Source organism: Talpa europaea (genome assembly GCF_964194135.1).
Source record: "Talpa europaea genome assembly, chromosome: 14".
Lineage (NCBI taxonomy): Eukaryota > Metazoa > Chordata > Mammalia > Eulipotyphla > Talpidae > Talpa > Talpa europaea.
Window position 1 is genome coordinate 46,781,101 of NC_140082.1, and position 19,998 is coordinate 46,801,098.

General features: G+C 38.6%; 1 protein-coding gene across 2 annotated transcripts in view; it reads right to left on the minus strand.

Moving 5' to 3' along the window:
• PCNX2 (pecanex 2) overlaps positions 1 to 19,998 on the minus strand; it is a gene marked incomplete at its 5' end in the record, with an annotated part of 252,346 nt that overhangs the window by 209,857 nt on the left and 22,491 nt on the right. For both annotated transcript variants that reach the window (XM_084252977.1, XM_084252976.1), the window contains 4 exons: positions 803 to 948; positions 1,085 to 1,232; positions 6,182 to 7,471; positions 18,882 to 18,918. In XM_084252977.1, coding sequence (XP_084109103.1) covers positions 803 to 948; positions 1,085 to 1,232; positions 6,182 to 7,471; positions 18,882 to 18,918 — 1,621 coding nt within the window. The remainder of the gene's footprint in view (positions 1 to 802; positions 949 to 1,084; positions 1,233 to 6,181; positions 7,472 to 18,881; positions 18,919 to 19,998) is intronic.

Below are 19,998 nucleotides of genomic sequence, written 5' to 3' on the forward strand. Positions count from 1 at the left end.
TTAAATCCTATTTGTAACAGGGCCTCCCCGGTGGCGCAGCGGTTGAGCGCTGGCTTGCGAAGCTGCCCACAGCCTCTGCAGCACCGGTTCGATCCCCGGCTGCTCCCCGGCCACTGGAGGAGGGTCCCGCATGGCGCGCAGACCTCTCCTGCTGCCCACTGCTCCCTTCAGCAGTGTACTTCGGTCCTTCTGCCTGCTCTGCTCCCCTCTCTGGCTTCTGGTGAATTCTCTCACCCCCCCACACTTCTGACTGTACCCAGTGCTTGTATAAATAAATAAATAAATAAATAAATCTTTAAAAAAAAAAAGAGAGAGAAAATGACTTGTAACTCTTTAAAAAGAAAAAAAAAACTTTAAAAAAAATCTTATTTGTAACAAAGCACTAAAAATATATCAAAGTAAGACTTCCAAAATACAGACTAGTATAATAAATATTTACTAGATGTTGGGCATTGCCTTCTGGATGTTTATAGTTGTAAATTATCATTAATCAAATGATTATAAGTCAATAAATAATCACAAGCTGCAACAATACCAAAGAAGGAAGGATAGAGTGTTAAAAAAGGAAATTCAGGAAAAGTTTTCCTAAAGAACTTACCTAAGAATTAAGATCTAAAGGGATACAGTATGCTCAAAGGCCCTGAGGCAGAAGGGAGCACACTTAGTTCTCAAAACATGGTACGTGAGCAATCTTAGGACGAAGTCTTCCTGTCCCAAAATCTAGTACTCGGGCTAAGAGAACCTATGGTATCCTGAGAAAGCTGCCAGCATTAACCCTCCTTCCTCATTAGTAAAGACTTACCATGCTCATCAATGAAGACATGCATAGCATCCATAGATATCTCATCTTGCACGGATGTTTCAGGCCCACTGATGACTTGCAAGACAGAACTATCTTGTTGGGAAGTTACCCTGTAGATTATTTGTCTTTGTCTATTGCCCTGGAAACTTAACATACATAAAAGTTTCAAAAACTATTAGGAACTTGTCCTTATCCTTAATAAAGCATTAAAAGCAGCAGTCAGTAAATGAGTCTACCTCATGCTTTCACCAACAGGAAGCTAAGTAAGTAAGTCATCCTTACAGGGTGGTGATCTTGGCAGGTTCAGTGAGCGCAGGGCTGGTGCTAACTGGGTCTTGATTTGGCATCTCTGGTTTTCCTGGCTTGGAATTGCACCTAACAGGCTTTTCGCTTTCTAGGATGTCTTCCTTTTTCTCCTGGGAGCAGTTATCTGAAAAACATTGCTTTACATGCCAATATAGAAATTGAAATTATAAAAAGAAATTAATGTGAAAGCACTTGGAGGCCTCCCCAGTGGCCTAGGGGTTAAGTCTCAGCACTATCATTGACACAGCCTGAGTTGGATCCCTGACCAGGAAGCTAACCCACACCTATCGCAGCAGACCTCTCCTGTCTTGCCTGCTGCTCCCCTCAGCAGTATATTTCAGAAGATCTGCCTGTTCTGCTCCCCACTCTGTCTCTGGTGAATCCTCTTAACCCCTGCACCTCTGGCTTACACCCCAGTTCTATGCAAAAATAAATAAAATCTGAAAAAAAAAAAAAAAAGAAGAGGCAAGCATTTTGGAAAATGTTACTTAAACTAAAAAAAAAAAAAAGATAAAAATATCTAAGCAGTTCCTATGAATTCAGAATACATTTAAATAAATTTTCATTTTCATTTTATTAAGTATGAATGTACCAAAATATATTTCAAAAAAAGAAGCGCATATAGATGGAAAGCATTTTATTTAGATATCTATAAATACCATCTACATTACATATAAATTCAGAGACCTGCTGAAGTAACTGCAGTGCTCACTGGCTTATGCGGTTTAAATCACCCAGTTAAATTACTTATTTTAGAAGGGTTATAACTTATAAATGTCCAACATCATATGAAAAACAAACAAAAAACTTGTATAAACAACCTGGCTATTTTGGAGTAAGGTTCAATTTACCATTTTAAGTATTTTCAACCTTTTCTTCTCATTCATTCTCCAAAATCAACATTTTCAACCTAAAAGTAGACTCAGGGCCCCTCATAAAGTATCAATAGATACTTGTTAAGTATAGCTGACTTTGAACTATATGCTTAGCGCCGTAGAGGACATGAGATACTACAAATGTTCCTTGCCCTGAAAATGATTTAAGGTAAATAAGTATTCCAAGATCAATGGTATAGGTTGGTTTCTTTAGAATCCTCTGTAAATAATGGGCTAAAACAAGCCTTAACTTACACCAGTATGTAAGGTGGAATCAGTCCCTAAGGGTTACTTAGCCTTTCCTTAAGGACTTGCCCCAATAGCCACTTTTAAGGTCACAATGATTAATCCGCTCTCTAAACCAAAGATATCAATGTGTTTCTCCTTCTGAGGAAATTTTTGCCTGAGAGATCATGATTAAGTGGTTTAAACCTATAGGCCCTTCCAAGACACGCCATTTGGAAAGGCCACCAAGTTCTACCTAACCTCTCAAAAAAAGTAAAATGATGTTAGCTTCCCTAGGGTATAAATCACATCATTATGTATATAACAAAGTTTTTCATCCTTAAACTTCAAGTAATTAGAGAAACATTGCTGACGTCTATGTAAGTCCTAAAGATAAATATTCCCAGCACATCTGTGAAACTACCATTAGAACTTCTTCGGTATAAAAATGTTTGCATTTCATTTGACAACTTGTCAAGATAGAAGTTTTCACAGTTTTCAAGAAACACATTTGTGAGAAAATGCTATCATAACAAATGGCTTTAGCCAGAGATCATGGCACATAAAAACTTGCAGAAAGCACACTTGACAGCTCCATCCACTCACGCGACATGTTCTTGGAATCATTTGTTCACATTTCTTTATCATATTGTAGTCTCGATCCTTCTCTTAGATGAGTATATAACACGTGTCAATATTTGGACTATTTTTAAATTTTTCCCCTAAAGAAAATATTTGTAGACATTTGCTACTTATAAATACAGTCTACATTCCTTGAAATTTTAAAACCAGAGAAAAGAAAAAATATTTAGGTTACTAATTCCACCACAATGACACAGAAGCCAGAAAGATACACATGTCGCCAGTCTTTCTTCTAAAAGCACACACATTTTTTTACAATCATAATACAGATGTTGTTTTATAACTGTTACGTTTACCTTAAAGCAATGTAAAATTTAAGGACATCTGAAATTCTACATCATCCAAAAATGATAGTTATATCATTTTAATAACATATTATAATATACTACTATGTGGCTACAGTAAATTTGTTGTTGTAAATTTAGGTTGTTTCCATTTTTCTGTACTATAAATATTTCTTTCATCAGTATCTCTACATATATTCATGGCTATTTTCCTAGAAATTCTAGAGGAGACTAAATACATAAATGGACAATGGTCAGATAATATATATAATACTTATATCATATGTATATAAAAATAAATAACTCTGACCCTCAATCTACAACAACCAGTTTAAAAAACCACCCAATAAGTCAATGTATATACAAATCAGACTTGAAGGAAGTCAGATCACTATTTCTAGCAAACGGTCCAAGAAGCCAAGTAATAAAACCAGTAACAACTGGTTCAAATGGGCAGCACTTAATTCAAAACTAACAGCTTCCCTAATTTTTGTCCCTTTTTCTAAACCAGATGAAACCAACCAAGTAGAGAAAGTCAAATAAGTACCTCTAACCAACAGCTCAGAATTCTCTAATAAGCCCTCTTCCACTTGTCCAGGGCAACAGTTTCCAATCAGAGTACACCGGAAGTCCTCCCTTTATCCCACTACAAAGCTTTTCCCACTCCTATGCCTGCCTCTGAGTCTCTGCCAAAGGCAAGTGATGGAGGCTGACTCCCTCACGATAGCAAACTCTGAATTCGCCTTTGTTTCTTCTTATGTGAGTGGTCTTCATTTCCATAAAGTAAAGTAAAACCATCCCAATAAAACAAAGCATATGGTTTTAAAGGTTTCTGAAACATGGGTGGTTTTCCATAGTCTTCTACTTTAAAGATAGTCCCAAAGCCTGAAATAATCCTGAAATCTTTTGAGAGATGACCTGGGTTGGAAATAACAAAGAACTGGGAAAGCACATCTCTTTTTATAATCATGTCCAAGCTCAAGCATTGTTTTACCATTAAGCAAGACAAAGATTAAGGAACAATCCTTAGGCTGGTAATAATAAACACTGCTATATTGTTTTATAAATACACTCCAAAACTGGGTTTTCAGATTACAATAAATAACAGATAAATTTTTGATAGCAGAATAAGACATGATATTGTCAATCTCAAAGACAAAAGGTAACACTGGGAAAGCACTTATTTGTCCTTTGCATTGACTGCCTTCTAAGAACTAAAGGACTAATTGACCTTCTCCTTCATTCTTTAATTACCAACCCCTGCCCTCGAAGAGGCGTATAATATACACCAGTTCCTCCTTCCCTGCTGTAAGCTGTGAGTTCCAAAAGCAAACATTGTTCCTTTCCATGGAAAACTTTATGATATCTATATCTCTGTGCACATTCCCTATATTTCCAATTTAACAATGTTCTAATTGAATGAAGTTCGTCGAAATTTTTAAGAGTAAAAACTTAAGCAGACAAACCAAATAAATCTTATTTATGGCTTAAAGGGAAAACCAAAATAAAACCCTAAAATTGTCCAAGTAGCAGGATGTCTCACTTTTCCTAACTGAGTCATTCCTAACTGAAATTATATCTGCTTTCCTGAAGAAATTGTGACTCAGACGGATTTGGTATGGTGTCCGAGCTCATCCTGCCAGTACTACAAACCACAACTTGGCCCTGGGCTATTAGGTTCCAAAGCCAGTGCTCTGTCTACCACACACAAAGCTTCCTAGGAAGATAAATGTGTTGTCTGGATCAGTGCTATCCAATATGGAAGCCATGAACTACGTAGGGGTATTTAAATGAATTAAAATGCCATAAAGTTAAAAATAGTTTTTTCACAGCTGTACAATCACCATTTCAAATATTTAATAACTATATGTGGCTATTATATAGACATTGACATAGAGTATTCCCATTACTGTAGATAGTGCTAGTGAATAGTGCTAGGCTACATGCATGCATCTTTCTATTGAACAGATGAGGAACACTGAAATCCTATGTCAGAAAGATTCTTTTATCTTTTATCTCAAAGTGAACAGGGACTTTTTGTGCTGAATTTAAAAGGTTTAACTGAGTCTTTTCTGTTCTTATTCTATTTGCAAAATCTTAGATATAGAGATACAGTAAAATGGAGAACATTCACTTTACATGACTTAAATATTCAAATAATGAATTTTTAAAGAGGACGGAAGGACGGAAAGGAGCAGCAAGGATGGAAATCTTGTTGACAGCACAAAAAAGACAAAAGCCACAAAAGTAAATCACTGGGAGCTGCCAACATGAAGCCAGCCAAAGGCCCCTTGGCATTCCCAGAGAGGAGCGTACAGCCTGCAGGAAAGGGACGATCACAGCATTAAAAAATGCTACAAAAAAAACTACAGCAAAGAAAATGAGCTACCATATGCAACAACTCTGGCAAGCAATGCTATCATACAGACACTTTCTCAACACAGACACATACACATACACACACACACAGATGATATACTCAAAAATCACAGCCATATGGACATTTAAAATAAACAGGCTTTGTAGAAAGTCTAGTCCAGTAACATCATTTTACTAGTGAGGAAACTGATGTGGGATATTAAGAAATCCTGAAAATAAATTTATCTTATTTTCATACAGAAAATATATTATATTTGCAGAATATTTTATTTATAATGGAATTCGATACAAAAATGAATTCACTTAGTAAAAATTTGCTTAAATGATCAGTCATCCCAGAAGTTCAATAATAAGAAAGAGACATCTATTTCGAGTCTCTGTCACCACAGTAAGCAGTAATTGCTTACTTCCTTAGAGACAAGTATTCTTACTTTCTAGGGAAGCCAAAAATTCATTACTGTGGCTTACATTCCTGAGAGAGAAAGTAATTTTAATATATTCTCACCACATAGCTTAGTGTTCACTGATGTTCAACAAATGTCAATGACAATACCAAGCAACTGAGAATGGCCAATAGCTGTCGCACTCTTTGCAAAAGCAAATCACAGAAAGAAAATAACAAAGAGATCATCTTATATCATCAGGCCAAAACTGAGGTGGAACCATACCTCGGAGATGCTCAGTTTCTTTGTTCTGCTCTGCTAAGCCATTCTTTTGGTTGGTGGCCACCATCTTGGAAGTATTAATTGATTCTAACAGGGACACAAATTCCAAGAAGTTGGATTCATTTGGTATTTGTCCTTCTTTAGCCTCTAGGTCAGATTTGGAAGTTGGCATTGTTTTTTCTTTATCATTAATCATTTCTGTGGAGCTCTTACTCAAGACATCTGTCCCACTGTCTACACTGAGGACTCTGGTGTGTCTCTTTTCATGGCTGGTTTTGCAACATGATGGGTCAAGGTTAGCCTGGCCTTCCTTTCCTTCCTCAGGCTCAGAGACCACATTAGGTGTGAGAGGCGGAGTTGTTTCACAGTGGTCTCTCGGGGAAAGGCTACCATCCTTCGTGGCATTTCCTCCCTCTGCAGATTCATAGCCAGAACACGGATTGGAGGATGCCTCCACCATCAACCTCTCTGGAGTCCTTTCACTTCTATTGCCTTCTGGACAAATAATGTCTCCTCCCCCATCCTCAGATAGCTCAAGGGTGATGACAGGAATTCTTATCTGTTCAGTGCTTGGAGAACTGACCACCCCTGGGGTAGTTAGCTCCACATCAGACTTTAAACCAGTTCTTTCAGTGCCAATCACTTTCAGGTGGAGAGAACTTTCCAAGTCTGTCATAGAGTTTGGGCTACTGCTCATGGTGATGACAATTTTAATAGGTTCATGCAGACTCAGAGGGTCTCCGGGTTGAGAGGTATCAATAAGAGTAACAGCTACTTCACTATCTGAATAGTCTACTTTCTGGTTCGAGGGAGGGTCCACCTGCCTGGAACCATCTACCAGCTCCTGTGTTGATTTGGTGATAACGGTGTCACACTGAGGGCAGCTACTGCTCAAGCTGCCCTGGGGTGACTTGCTTTGCATCTGTTCCCTTATGGAAGCCTGGGCATAATTCACAGATTCTGGAATCAGGACTGAATTCTCACTCCCCCAAGGCTGGAAAGAAACATCTGTTTCTAGTATGTCATACTGAGACAAAGACAGGTGTGGCAACTTCTTTAAGACATCTTTATCCACTAAGCCGCCCTCAGATCTGTGGCGAAGAGGAGGTTTCCCCTTGCCTCCTCTTGCCTTGCCTTTGATTAGAGTTTCTGTTACAACTGGTGTCACAGGTATTGCCGATGTGGTTGTGGTATCCGGCACATATGCTTTGGAAGCAGGTAAGCTTTCTGTTTTGATACCAGGTGAGGTAGATGACACTGGTGCCATAGGTTGGTCTTCTGACAGGACCACATCTGAAATACACAATAATAGCAACTTTATCAGCATCTGAAATAGATGATTAAGGTCCCAGAGCAAGAATGAATAATAACAAAACTAAAATAGCAACAAATGTGATTGGATGCCTATTTTCAAAATATCACCTCCACCATAATTTTGTTCTTGAAATCCCTATGTTTAAAATAATGCTTCAGGGCCTCCCTGGTAGTGCAAGGGGTTAAGTACAGAACTATGAAGCTATCTGCAGCCTCTGCAGCATGAGTTTGATCCCCGGCCAGGGAGCTACCCACATGTCGCGGCAGACCTCTCCTGTAAATATCAGATGGCCTCACTGTATGTGGAATACAGAGAAACAAAGACAAACCTTGAAAATTCACCACGAATCTGAGGCATTCAGGAGGAGAAAGGAAGGGGGAGGGGTGAAAACAGGGGGAGACAGCACAAGGGACTATGGTGATGGACTATGGGTGTTTTGGTGATGGGAGAACTACTGTGACAACACCTGAGGGAGAAGTCATGTATTGTTCAAAAATTAACAATGATGTAGAAAAAAGAAAGGTAATTTCATTTAAAAATTTGTGTGTGTGTGTGTGTATATATATATATATATATATACACACACACACATATAAATCAAAAAAGACAATTTCTTCTGTTTGTGTTTTAGCAGTGTGATGCTTTGACAGTGTGGTGATTCAGGTTCATTCAGCATTTTGATTGTTATAACACATTTGAAAAAAAATTGAAATTACCTTCTCAACTGAACTACATAGTTCTAGAAAAACAACCATATTTTATATTCATTGAATCCGCCAGTGAAACCAACTTATTTTCTTATCCATGCTCAAGAATGTTGGGTGATGATGATAGTGAAAATTTTTTTACCTTGTAACAATCCTTTGCTGGTTATCCTACTGGGCAGTGTAGATACCATTACAAGGAACAGAAGCGAGAAGGGTCAGGAAATTTCTGTAAGGTCGCCAAGCTATTGATGAAGCTGAAACTAGAGTCCAAATCATCTGAGTCCTGATTGCACAATCCTCTGATCTATCACATCAACTCTCCATGTGTGGATGGCTGCTCTGCCCTGTCATTAAGATCTCAACCAGAATGCTATCTGTTCAGAGAGGTTTCCCAACATTACCCACTAAAGTGAATTTGCACACTAGTCCAACCACTATGGAAAGCTGTGGGGAGGATCCTCAAATTATTAAAAATGGATCTACCATATGATTCGACTCCTAGTAATCTCCCAAAGGTCACAAAAATATTAATTCAAAAGGATACCTGCCTTCCTATCTTTATTGCAGCACAATTTACAATAGCTAAGATAAGGAAATAACCTAAATGCCCTAAAATAGATGACTGGATCAAGATGTGGTATATATACACAATGGAATGCTACTCAGCAATCAAAAAAGATAACCTCATGCCATTTACAGCAACATGGATGGAGCTGGGAGGAATTATGCTCAGTGAAATAAGTCAGAAGGAAAAAGAAAAATATTGGATGATATCATCTAAGATTAAATTTAGCAAAAATAAAAAATTTGCCACTAAACACTACAAAACATTTTCAAAGAGAGCAAAGACCCAAATAAATGAAAAAGATATCCCAATTTCATGGATTAGAAAATAAAATTGTTAAAATGGCAATTCTCCCCCAAATTTATCTATGGATTCAATATAATCTTTATCAATATCTCAGCAGCCTTTTGTGCAAAAATTGATAGTTCATATGAAAATGTAAGGAATCAAAACAAAAAGTACACACGTTCCAATTTCAAAATTTATTACACTATTACACACAATAATCAAGACAATGTGATACTGTCATAATAACTGCCAAGAACAAAAAATAGAACTGGAAGTCCAAAAATAAGCCCTCACATGTATGGCCCATTGATTTTCAATAATGGTACCAAGAGAAAAGAAATAGCCTTTTCAACAAATGGTGCTGGAACACCATATATATGAAAAATAATTGAGTTGGACTTCTACCTTACATCATATACAAAACTTAACATGGACCATACATCTAAATTTAAAAGCTAAAACTATAACTCTTATAAGAAAACACTAAATCTTCACAACCTTTGATTCAGCAATAGTGTCATATGACACAAAAAGTAGTCCAAGTAACAAAAGAAACAATAGTGGATTTCATGAAAATTAAAGAATTTTGTGTTTCAAAGGTCCCCATCAAGAAAGTGACAAGAGGCCTCCCTGGGGTTAAGTCTCAGCACTATCACAGCTATGGTCTGAGTTCTATCCCTGGCGAGGGAGCTAACCCACACATGGTGTAGCAGACCTCTCCTGTCTTGCTGCTCCCGTCAGCAGTGTATTTCAGCCAATCTGCCTGTTCTGTCCCCCACTCTGTCTCTGGTGAATCCTCTCACCCCATGCACCTCCAGGGTCTTCCATGCAAAAATAAATAACTAAAACTTAAAAAAAAGTGACAAGATAACCCATAGAATGAAAGACACTATTAGCAAATGATATACAATAAAGAACTTTTATCCAAAATCCATAAAGAACTCTTAAAACTCACCAGCAAAGACAATGCAGTTGAAAACTGGCAAAGGATTTGAATAGATATTTCTCTAAAGATTACTGATGATGAAAACATCAACACCATTAGTCATGAGAGTAATGAAATTCAAAATGCGACACCATTTCACACCCACTAGAATGGTTATTTTTTTTTTTAATTAACATTATCAAGTAGTATCAGTCATGAAGAAATTGTGACTCTCATACATTGATGATGGGAAATAAAATGATACATCTAATTTGGAAAACAGTCTGGTATCACCTCAAATGGTTAAACACAGAGTTACTAAGTAACCCAGCAACTCCACTCCTAAGAACATAGCCAAGAGAGTTCAAAAAGGTGCCCAAGAACTTACACATGAATATTCATTGCAGAATCATTCATAGTAGCTAAACAGCGCAAACAATCCAAATATTCAGTAACTGATGAATGGAGAAATAAAATGTAGTATATCCATTTGGTGGAATATTATGACAGTAAAAAAGAAATTAAGTACCATGCATGAATGAACCTTGAAAACATGCTAATTGAAAGAAGTCAGTCACAAAAGAACACCACATCCATTATAAAGTGTTCAGAATACGCAAATCTATAGGATCAAACTATGTATCTAGGGCGAGAACAGATGGAGAAATTGAGAGGTAGTATGGGTTTTTTCCCTCCAAGGTAATGAAATTATTCTAATATTGATTGTAATAGTGGCTATATAATTCTGTGAATATACAAAAAAAAAATTAAATAGGAGAACTGCATGGTATCTGAAGTATATCTCAATGGAGCTATTTAAAATAATTTTAAAAAGCCATTGTGCTTTTTAGCAACACAAGAATTTGAATATTAGGATGGAGTATTATGAGATTTAAAAGAAAAATTGTTGTAGTGCTATGTTGCGGAAAAAACACTGGATTTAACAGTCAGGTATGGATTTATTGGCAGCTGTACATTACTTCCTATGACTTAGAGTAAAATGTCATATGCAATGTCTCTACTACAATTCTTATTACAAGGAAGGAAGGAAGGAAATAATGATTTCCATAGGAATGGTGAAATTAAAAGGTCAGAACAATCATTGAAAGGGTATAATAAAATAAGAGTACTAATAACAACGCCTAACCTAGAGGAATATGCAGGTCAATATGGGCAGAAATGTGTGTGTGTGTGTGTGTGTGTGAAAAGACTTAAAATAACATTTTTATGAAACTTAGTGTGTAACTAATATTTGAAACCTGATTAGTATGTATTTCATTTCAGTTGTAGTAGTACATTTAAAAAATTGGTTAATCCTTTATATACAACTATCAGGGAACTTACTTGAGTGATGAAAAGAGAAATTTCATTTTAGGTTTTCAGGTACATCATGTTAATTTTAGATGTTTATTAGAAAATAAAATATTACACTATTTTCAAATTTTTAACAGACCATAAATTTCTACTTCAGACCTCCAAAACTTCTTTCTAGGTCTTCTGGAGGTAATCAAAAGGCAATGAGGGCTTCCTTAGTGGCATAGGGGTTAAAGTCTCAGTGCTATCAAACTATCGCCAGCCATTGCCGCCATTGCCGCTGCAGCATGAGTTCGGTCCCCAGCCAGGGAGCTACCCACATGGTGCAGCAGACCTCTCCTGTCTCACCCGCTGCTCCCCTCAGCAGTGTATATCACTCAATCCACCTGTTCTGATCTCCACTCTGTCTCTGGTGAATCCTCTCACCACCGTACCTCTGGCCTACACACCAGTCTCATATACATAAATAAAAATAAATCTTTTTTTTATTTATTTATTTTTAGAGGCATGTTTTTATTTATTTATTTGTTTGTTTGTTTGTTTGTTTTTGTTTTTGTTTTTATACATGCACTGGGTACAGTCAGAAGCACGGGAGGGTGAGAGAATTCACCAGAGCCAGAGCAGGGAGCAGAGCAGGCAAAAATAAATCTTTAAAAAAAAACAAAAGACAGGGGGCGGAGCAACATGGCGGCGAGGAGACGCTGCGAGTAAGATCTCCCATTAAAAAAAGTTAATAGGGAGGAAAAGCGGCAGGTCCCAGTGAGAACTGGGACACGGAAGATAAACGGACAACTCCAGCAAACTGCCCAAAGAAGAAAGTTGCCATAAAAGAGGACGAGAAGGGAGGGAAGCGCAGAACCCTGCTCCCCTCCCCCGCCCACAGAGGCGGCACTCTCCGACCGGCAGAGAGCAGGAAAACAACAAACCAAAACGCCCAACAAGAAAAACGGACGCAGCAAGTGGGACTGTGAGTGGAAAGGAACTATTTCAGCCACCACACCCCGTGAACGGGAGCTGAGGCGAACCCTGCAGGATCCGCCGCGGAGGTGAGCTCCAGGCGCCATTAAAGAGAGCCCCGCCCCCCAGGAGGAGACCAGCACCAGCACACAGCCCCGGCCGCCCGCCCGGTAAGCTTGCGCGAAAGCAGCGCTCGGATTGCAGCTGCCCAGGTCCCCGCGCCTGCAACCTAGGCTTGCGGGGAGACGGCTGAGGCCCTCCCTGAGTGAGCAGGAACAAGGTGCCCAGGCAGGGGAGCGGGATTCAAAAGGCGCCATTCCCGCGCCACTGATCTGGGCTACAGCCCGCGTCCTGGAATTGAGGGCTTTGGAACTGAGACCCGGGGCACGAAATTAGGGGCGTGGGTTCCCCACGACGGTGGGGCACAAGGCAGACACAGCACCCCAAAGCCGTTGAGGTGTACCCTACCATCCCCACTCTGCTCCCTGTCCCACGGGGTGGAAAATCAGCTCCCCAAGGGCTCTAGGAGAGATCTCTGGCGCCACCTAGCGACTTGACCCCAGCACAGGCTACTGAAGTAGCTAGTGGCCAGCTGGGGAGTTAGCCCACACCGGGCCCCTTCTGAACAAGTAGTCTAAGCCCACAGGGAGAGCGAGCACCCACAGCCGGGGCAGACCAGGCACACAGAAGAGTGTGCCTGAGACCAGACGCGCAGGGAGTGTGCCCCACATCACCATTTTAGAACAGGGACATTTCTTCAGTAAAGACTACCTGCAGAAGGCTTCCTCAGGAGCCAGAGGTGAGCGGGGGAAGTTCGCCCACGCCAGACGCCCTCTGGCCTGCAGTCCAAGCCCAGAGGGGGAGCAGGAACCCACTGCCAGGGCAGACCAGGCGCACAGGGGAGTGTGTCCCCACATCGGCATTTTAGAACAGGGACCTTTCTCCAGTAAAGACTGCTTGAAACTGACAGATGACTCCTGGAGGAACCAGAGGGGAGCAGAGAAGCCCACCCAAGATGCCGGCCAGTCCCAACAACACAGTGTCCCAACGCATACGGCAAATTAGAAAACAGACAGTAGGGAGGAGAAGAACCACACGCAACCTAGCAACTCTCCAGAGAAAAAGCACACCACAAAAAGAAAGCCAGACCCCAGATTGCAACGACAATAACTTGGAAGAATTTCTGAGCCTTCCAGAAAGAGAATTTAAAATTGCCGTGATTAAAAAACTGACAGAAGTCATAAAGGAAAACAATGATAAGGGAAAAATAATCAACGATCAGAAGAATGCAATTGAGTCCCTAGAGAGGGAAAACAATGGTCAGAAGAAAGAAATTGAGTCCCTAAAGAGGGAAGTAAAAGAAATGCAGGAGATCAAAGAATTAATGGAAGAACTAAAGAATTCTGGGAAAAGCAATGAAAGCAGAATAGATGAAATGGAAGAACGAATAAGTAATCTTGAAGACACAGAAATAAAAAGAACCAAAACAGAAAAGGAAAGAGAAGTACGAAGGAAAAAGAACGAAGAAAGACTTCGGGAACTATCTGACTCCATGAGGAAAGGAAATATAAGAGTTACAGGAATACCAGAAGGAGAGGAGAGAGATGTAGGAGCAGAGAAAATATTCAAAGAGATAATTGAGGAGAACTTCCCAAATGTGAAGAAGGAGCTGAAAATTGATATACAAGAAGCAAGAAGAACACCAAACTTCCACGACAAAAGGAAAAATACAGCAAGACACATAATAGTAAAGCTCCCAAGAATCCAAGACAAGGAAAAAATAATGAAGCTGGCAAGAGGGAAGAAACAGATAACATTCAAAGGAAAGCCAATCAGGCTGACATCAGACTTCTCCGAAGAAACACTACGGGCAAGGAGAGAGTGGAGGGACATAGTCAACAGACTCCAAGAAAACAGATGCCAACCAAGAATACTCTATCCCGCAAAGCTCTCCTTCCTCTTTGAAGAAAGAATATGGACCTTCCCAGACAAACAGAAACTCCGGAATTTCATTGCAACTAAACCCCCACTCCAAAAAATACTACAAGGAGTCCTAAAGCCAGAACCTCAGAGGGACGAATAACAATGAAAGAAGGCCAAAAAAAAAAAAAAGTTATTAAAAGAATAAATAAATAAAATCAAAGGAAAGACAAACACAATGGCAAATACAGATGTTAACATATCAATATTAACTCTAAATGTAAATGGACTAAACTCTTCAATAAAAAGACACAGAGTTGCAGCCTGGATTAAGAAACAAAACCCAACCTTTTGCTGTCTCCAGGAAACACATTTAGCTACAAAAGATAAAAATAGGCTCAAAGTTAAAGGATGGAAAACAATCCTACAAGCAAATGGACCAAAAAAGAAAGCAGGAACAGCTATACTTATATCAGATAAAACAGATTTCAAACTCAAAAAGATAAAAAGAGACCCCAATGGTCACTACATTATGATCAAGGGGACAATACTTCAAGAAGAAATAACACTCATTAACATATACTCACCAAACGAAGGAGCACCAAAATATATCAGACAACTGTTGTCCTCTCTGAAAACAGACATCAGAGAAAACACATACATAGTGGGAGACTTCAACACACCACTATCAACAATGGATAGATCAACAAGACAAAAAATAAGTAAAGAAACCAAAGCTCTAAATAAAGACCTAGAGCAATTGGGCTTAACAGACATCTATAGAACACTAAACCCCAAAAAAACGGAGTACACATTTTTCTCAAGCGCACACGGATCATTCTCCAGGATCGATCACATACTGGGGCACAAGACAAACATCAACAGATACACCAAGATTGAAATCATATCAACCATCTTTTCTGACCATGAAGGCATCAAACTAGAAATAAACCATAAAAAGAAGGCAAGGAACTTTCCTACCTCATGGAGATTAAAAACCACACTACTGGAAGACCATTGGACTAATGAGGAGATCAAAGAAGAAATTAAAAAATTTTTTGAATTGAACGACAAGGAGGACACCAATATCCTAAATGTATGGGATGCAGCAAAAGCAGTAATAAGAGGAAAATATATAGCAATAGAAGCTCACATCAAGAAACAAGAAAGAACTCAAAGAAACAACCTAATCTTGAAGCTCAAAGATCTAGAAAAAGAACAACAAAAAAACCCCAAAACCAGTAGAAGAAAAGAAATAATAAAAACCAAAGCAGAAATAAATGAAATTGAAACTAAAAAAACAATCCAAAAGATCAATGAAACCAAGAGCTGGTTCTTTGAAAAAATCAATAAAATAGACAAACCCCTAGCCAGGCTCACAAAGGAAAAAAGGGAGAAAGCACAAATAAACAGGATCATCAATGAAAGAGGAGAAATCACAACGGACACAGCAGAAATCAAAAGAATAATCAGTAACTACTATGAACAGTTATATGGAAACAAGTTTAACAATCTAGAGGAGATGGACAAATTCCTACAACTCTACAATCACCCAAAGCTAGATAAAGAAGAAATAGAACACCTAAACAGACCAATTACAATTAGCGAAATTGAAATGGTAATCAAAAACCTCCCCAAAAACAAAAGCCCAGGACCTCATGGATTTACAAATGAATTCTACCAAACATTCAGAGAATTAGTGCCTATCCTTCACAAACTCTTCCAAAAAATTGAGAAGGAAGGGACAATACCAAACACGTTCTATGAAGCCAACATTACACTAATACCAAAACCGAACAAGGACAACACAAAAAAGGAAAACTACAGGCCAATCTCCCTAATGAACACTGATGCAAAAATCCTCAATAAAATTTTAGCTATCAGAATCCAACAATGTATCTATAAGATAATTCACCACGACCAAGTTGGATTCATTCCAGGGGCACAAGGATGGTTTAACATCCGAAAATCAATCTACGTTATCCAACACATCAACAAAAAGAAATATAAAAACCATATGATAATATCAATAGATGCTGAGAAAGCTTTCGACAAAGTGCAACACCCATTCATGATAAAAGCCCTTGAAATTCTTGGGATACAAGGAACATACCTCAACATCATAAAGGCCATCTATGACAAGCCAACAGCCAGTATCATTCTCAATGGTGAAAAGCTGAAAGCAATTCCATTAAGATCTGGAACAAGAAAAGGATGTCCACTCTCACCATTGCTTTTCAATATAATACTGGAAGTCCTAGCCAGGGCAATAAGACAAGAGAAAGACATCCAAGGAATCCAAATAGGAAAAGAAGAAGTCAAACTATCACTATTTGCAGACGATATGATATTATACATAGAGAACCCCAAAAACTCCACAGAAAAGCTAATTCAACTTATCAATCAGTTCAGTAAAGTGGCAGGATACAAAATCAACACGCAAAAGTCAGTAGCCTTCCTATACACAAACAATAAATCTGAAGAAGAAGAAATCAAAAAGACCATCCCTTTTGTTATTGAAACAAAAAAAATCAAATATTTGGGAATAAATCTAACAAAAGAGGTAAAGGACCTATACAAAGAAAACTATAAAACACTGTTAAAAGAAATAGAAGAAGACACAAAGAAATGGAGAGACATCCCCTGCTCATGGATTGGAAGAATAAACATTATTAAAATGGCCATCCTTCCAAAAGCAATATACAGATTCAATGCTATTCCAATCAAAATTTCAATGTCATTCTTCAAAGAAATAGAACAATTATTGATGAAATTCATATGGAATCACAAAAAACCCCGAATAGCCAAAGCTCTCCTGAAAAAAAAAGAAGGGAATGGAGGCATCAGACTCCCAGACTTCAAACTATACTACAAAGCCATAATCATCAAAACTGCATGGTATTGGAACAAGAACAGACATACAGACCAATGGAATAGAATAGAAAATCCAGAAATAAACCCACAGATTTATGGTCAACTAATCTTTGACAAAGGAGCAAAGAATATGCATTGGAGCAAAGAAAGTTTGTTCAATAAATGGTGCTGGGAAAACTGGGTCGCTACATGCAAAAGAATGAAGCTTGACCACCACCTCACACCATACACAAAAATCAACTCAAAATGGATTAAAGAACTAGACATAAGACCTGAAACCATAAAATATATAGAAGGAAATATAGGCGAAACACTACGTGATTTGCACATCAAAGACATCTTTACAGACACATCACCCAAAGCAGTGATAGTGAAGGCAAAGATAAACAGCTGGGACTACATCAAATTAAAGAGCTTTTGCACAGCAAAAGAGACAATAACAAAAACAAAGAGAAACCCCACCAACTGGGAGAACATTTTTGCACCCAACACTAATGATAAAGGACTGATCACAAAAATCTGCAAAGAGCTGATGAGACTCAACAACAACAAAGAAAATTATCCAGTCAAAAAATGGGCAGAAGAGCTTAAAAGAAACTTCTCTGAAGAGGAAATGCAAATGGCCAACAGGCATATGAAAAAATGTTCAACATCACTTGTCATCAGGGAAATGCAAATCAAAACTACCATGAGATACCATCTTACACCAGTGAGAATGGCACATATTAAAAAAACTAGCAACAACAAATGTTGGCGAGGGTGTGGAGAAAAAGGAACTCTTCTGCACTGTTGGTGGGAGTGCAAACTGGTCCAACCACTGTGGAAAGCTGTGTGGAGATTTCTGGACCTACTAAACATAGAGCTTCCATATGATCCAGCAATTCCACTCCTAGGTATTTACCCAAAGGACACAGAAACATCAATTCCAAAGAACACCTGCACCCCTATGTTTATAGCAGCACTGTTTACAATAGCTAAGCTTTGGAAACAACCCAAATGCCCAAAAATAAATGACTGGATCAAGAAGATGTGGTACATATACACCATGGAATATTACTCAGCATTCAAAAAAGATAAACACATGCAATTTGCTGCAACATGGATGGCGCTGGAAGGGATCATGCTCAGCGAAATAAGCCAAAAAGAAAAAGAAAAATACCGGATGGTCTCACTCATAGCAGGAATCTAGAAAACTTAAATAAGGGACCAGGAAAATGAATAACTATAAGAAAGTGAAAATCAAAATCAACAAAAAACTATGAACCAGAGACACTTTTAGGGGGGCGGGGGCGGGAGGGGAGGAATTGGGGTCAGAATGGGGGGCTGCAATTGTATGGGGAATATAACAATAAAATTTATAAAAAAAAAAAAAAAAGACAATGAAATGAAATCTTAGTTTAGAAAAAAAATTGAGGCATTTAAAAACAAGATTCCAGAGACAAAATTTGTAACTTGAAGTAAATGCATACATACAGAATGCAATATAATTTCCTTTGTTTTTTTAATGTGTGTTATAATGAAAAGTTTGTACATTGATGATAAATTTATCTTATTTTCTCTTTGCTACTATGAGCCATATGAGTAGAAGAATGAACTGGAGAAAAGACAATGAAATATGATAAATAAATCATACTATGAATGTAGACATTATGTACAAATTCTGATATGAAACAAAGTTAGGAGTTACAGAAATGAAGTTAAAATATAATTATGTAATCATAGGTATGGTTCTTATTTTCAATTAACTCACTGGTGTTTTGTTTTATAAAAACTATTTTTCACTTCAGAGAGAATAATGTTATAATTAAAATAGTAAATGATGATAACAAACACTCTACCTTTGAGATCTTCCACAGTTTCCTGTGCTGGCAACTCCTAAATAAATGAAAGAACAAAAGAAATCAATAAAGGACTCAGCTCATTGCCCATTTCCAAGCAGCCAGCAGACACCAAGCAGCAGTTGTTTTTCTAAATGGTACATGGGGAAAAGACAATAGTGTCCACTCTGTTTAGGCTTCTAATAAAATAGGTAGCAGGCCTCCCCAGTGGCACAACAGGTTCAGCAAAGCCCTGTGAAGCTGTCCGTAGCCTCTACAGTGTGGCTTTGATTCTCAGCCGCCCAGGGAGATACCCACATGGCGCAGCAGACCTCTCCTGTCTCGCCCACTGCTCCCCTCAGCAGTGTTTTCAGTCCATCTCCCTGTCCTGCTCCCCGCCCTGTCTCTAGTGAATTCTCTCTTCCTCCCACACATCTGGCCTGTACCCCAGTTCTTGTATAAATAAATAAAATCTTTAAAAAATTAAAAAAAAATAAAATAGGTAACACAAATGAATACAAAAATAGATAAAAGTATAAACAAACAACCAAGACCATTGCACTGTGATGAAAGAGCTCAGTAATTGAGAAAGAAAAAAGGAGAAGGAATAATATGCTATTTTATTCCACTGTAAACAGATTTCAATAAAGTTAATCTAGGAAAAAAAGGTTATCTACACATTTCCCCTGCTATCCAAAGTAAAGCTTTTCTAAGAAAATTTCCATGAGTTAAAATGGCATAAAGAAGTAATCACGGGCCTCCCCGGTGGCGCAGCGGTTGAGCGCTGGGTTGCGAAGCTGCCCGCAGCCTCTGCAGCACCGGTTCAATCCCTGGCTGCTCCCCCGCCACTGGAGGAGGGTCCCATATGGCGCGCAGACCTCTCCTGCCGCCCGCTGCTCCCCTCAGCAGTGTACTTCGGTCCTTCTGCCTGCTCTGCTCCCCGCTCTGGCTCTGGTGAATTCTCTCACCCTTCCGTGCTTCTGACTGTACCCAATGCTTGTATAAATAAATAAAAAATAAATCTTAAAAAAAAAGAAGCAATCACTATTAATTTACACGTAAAATATTTTGAGTATTCCCAGATGCAAAAAATTACCTAGCAAATCCGATCAAATAATGCATAGAAACTAAAATGACA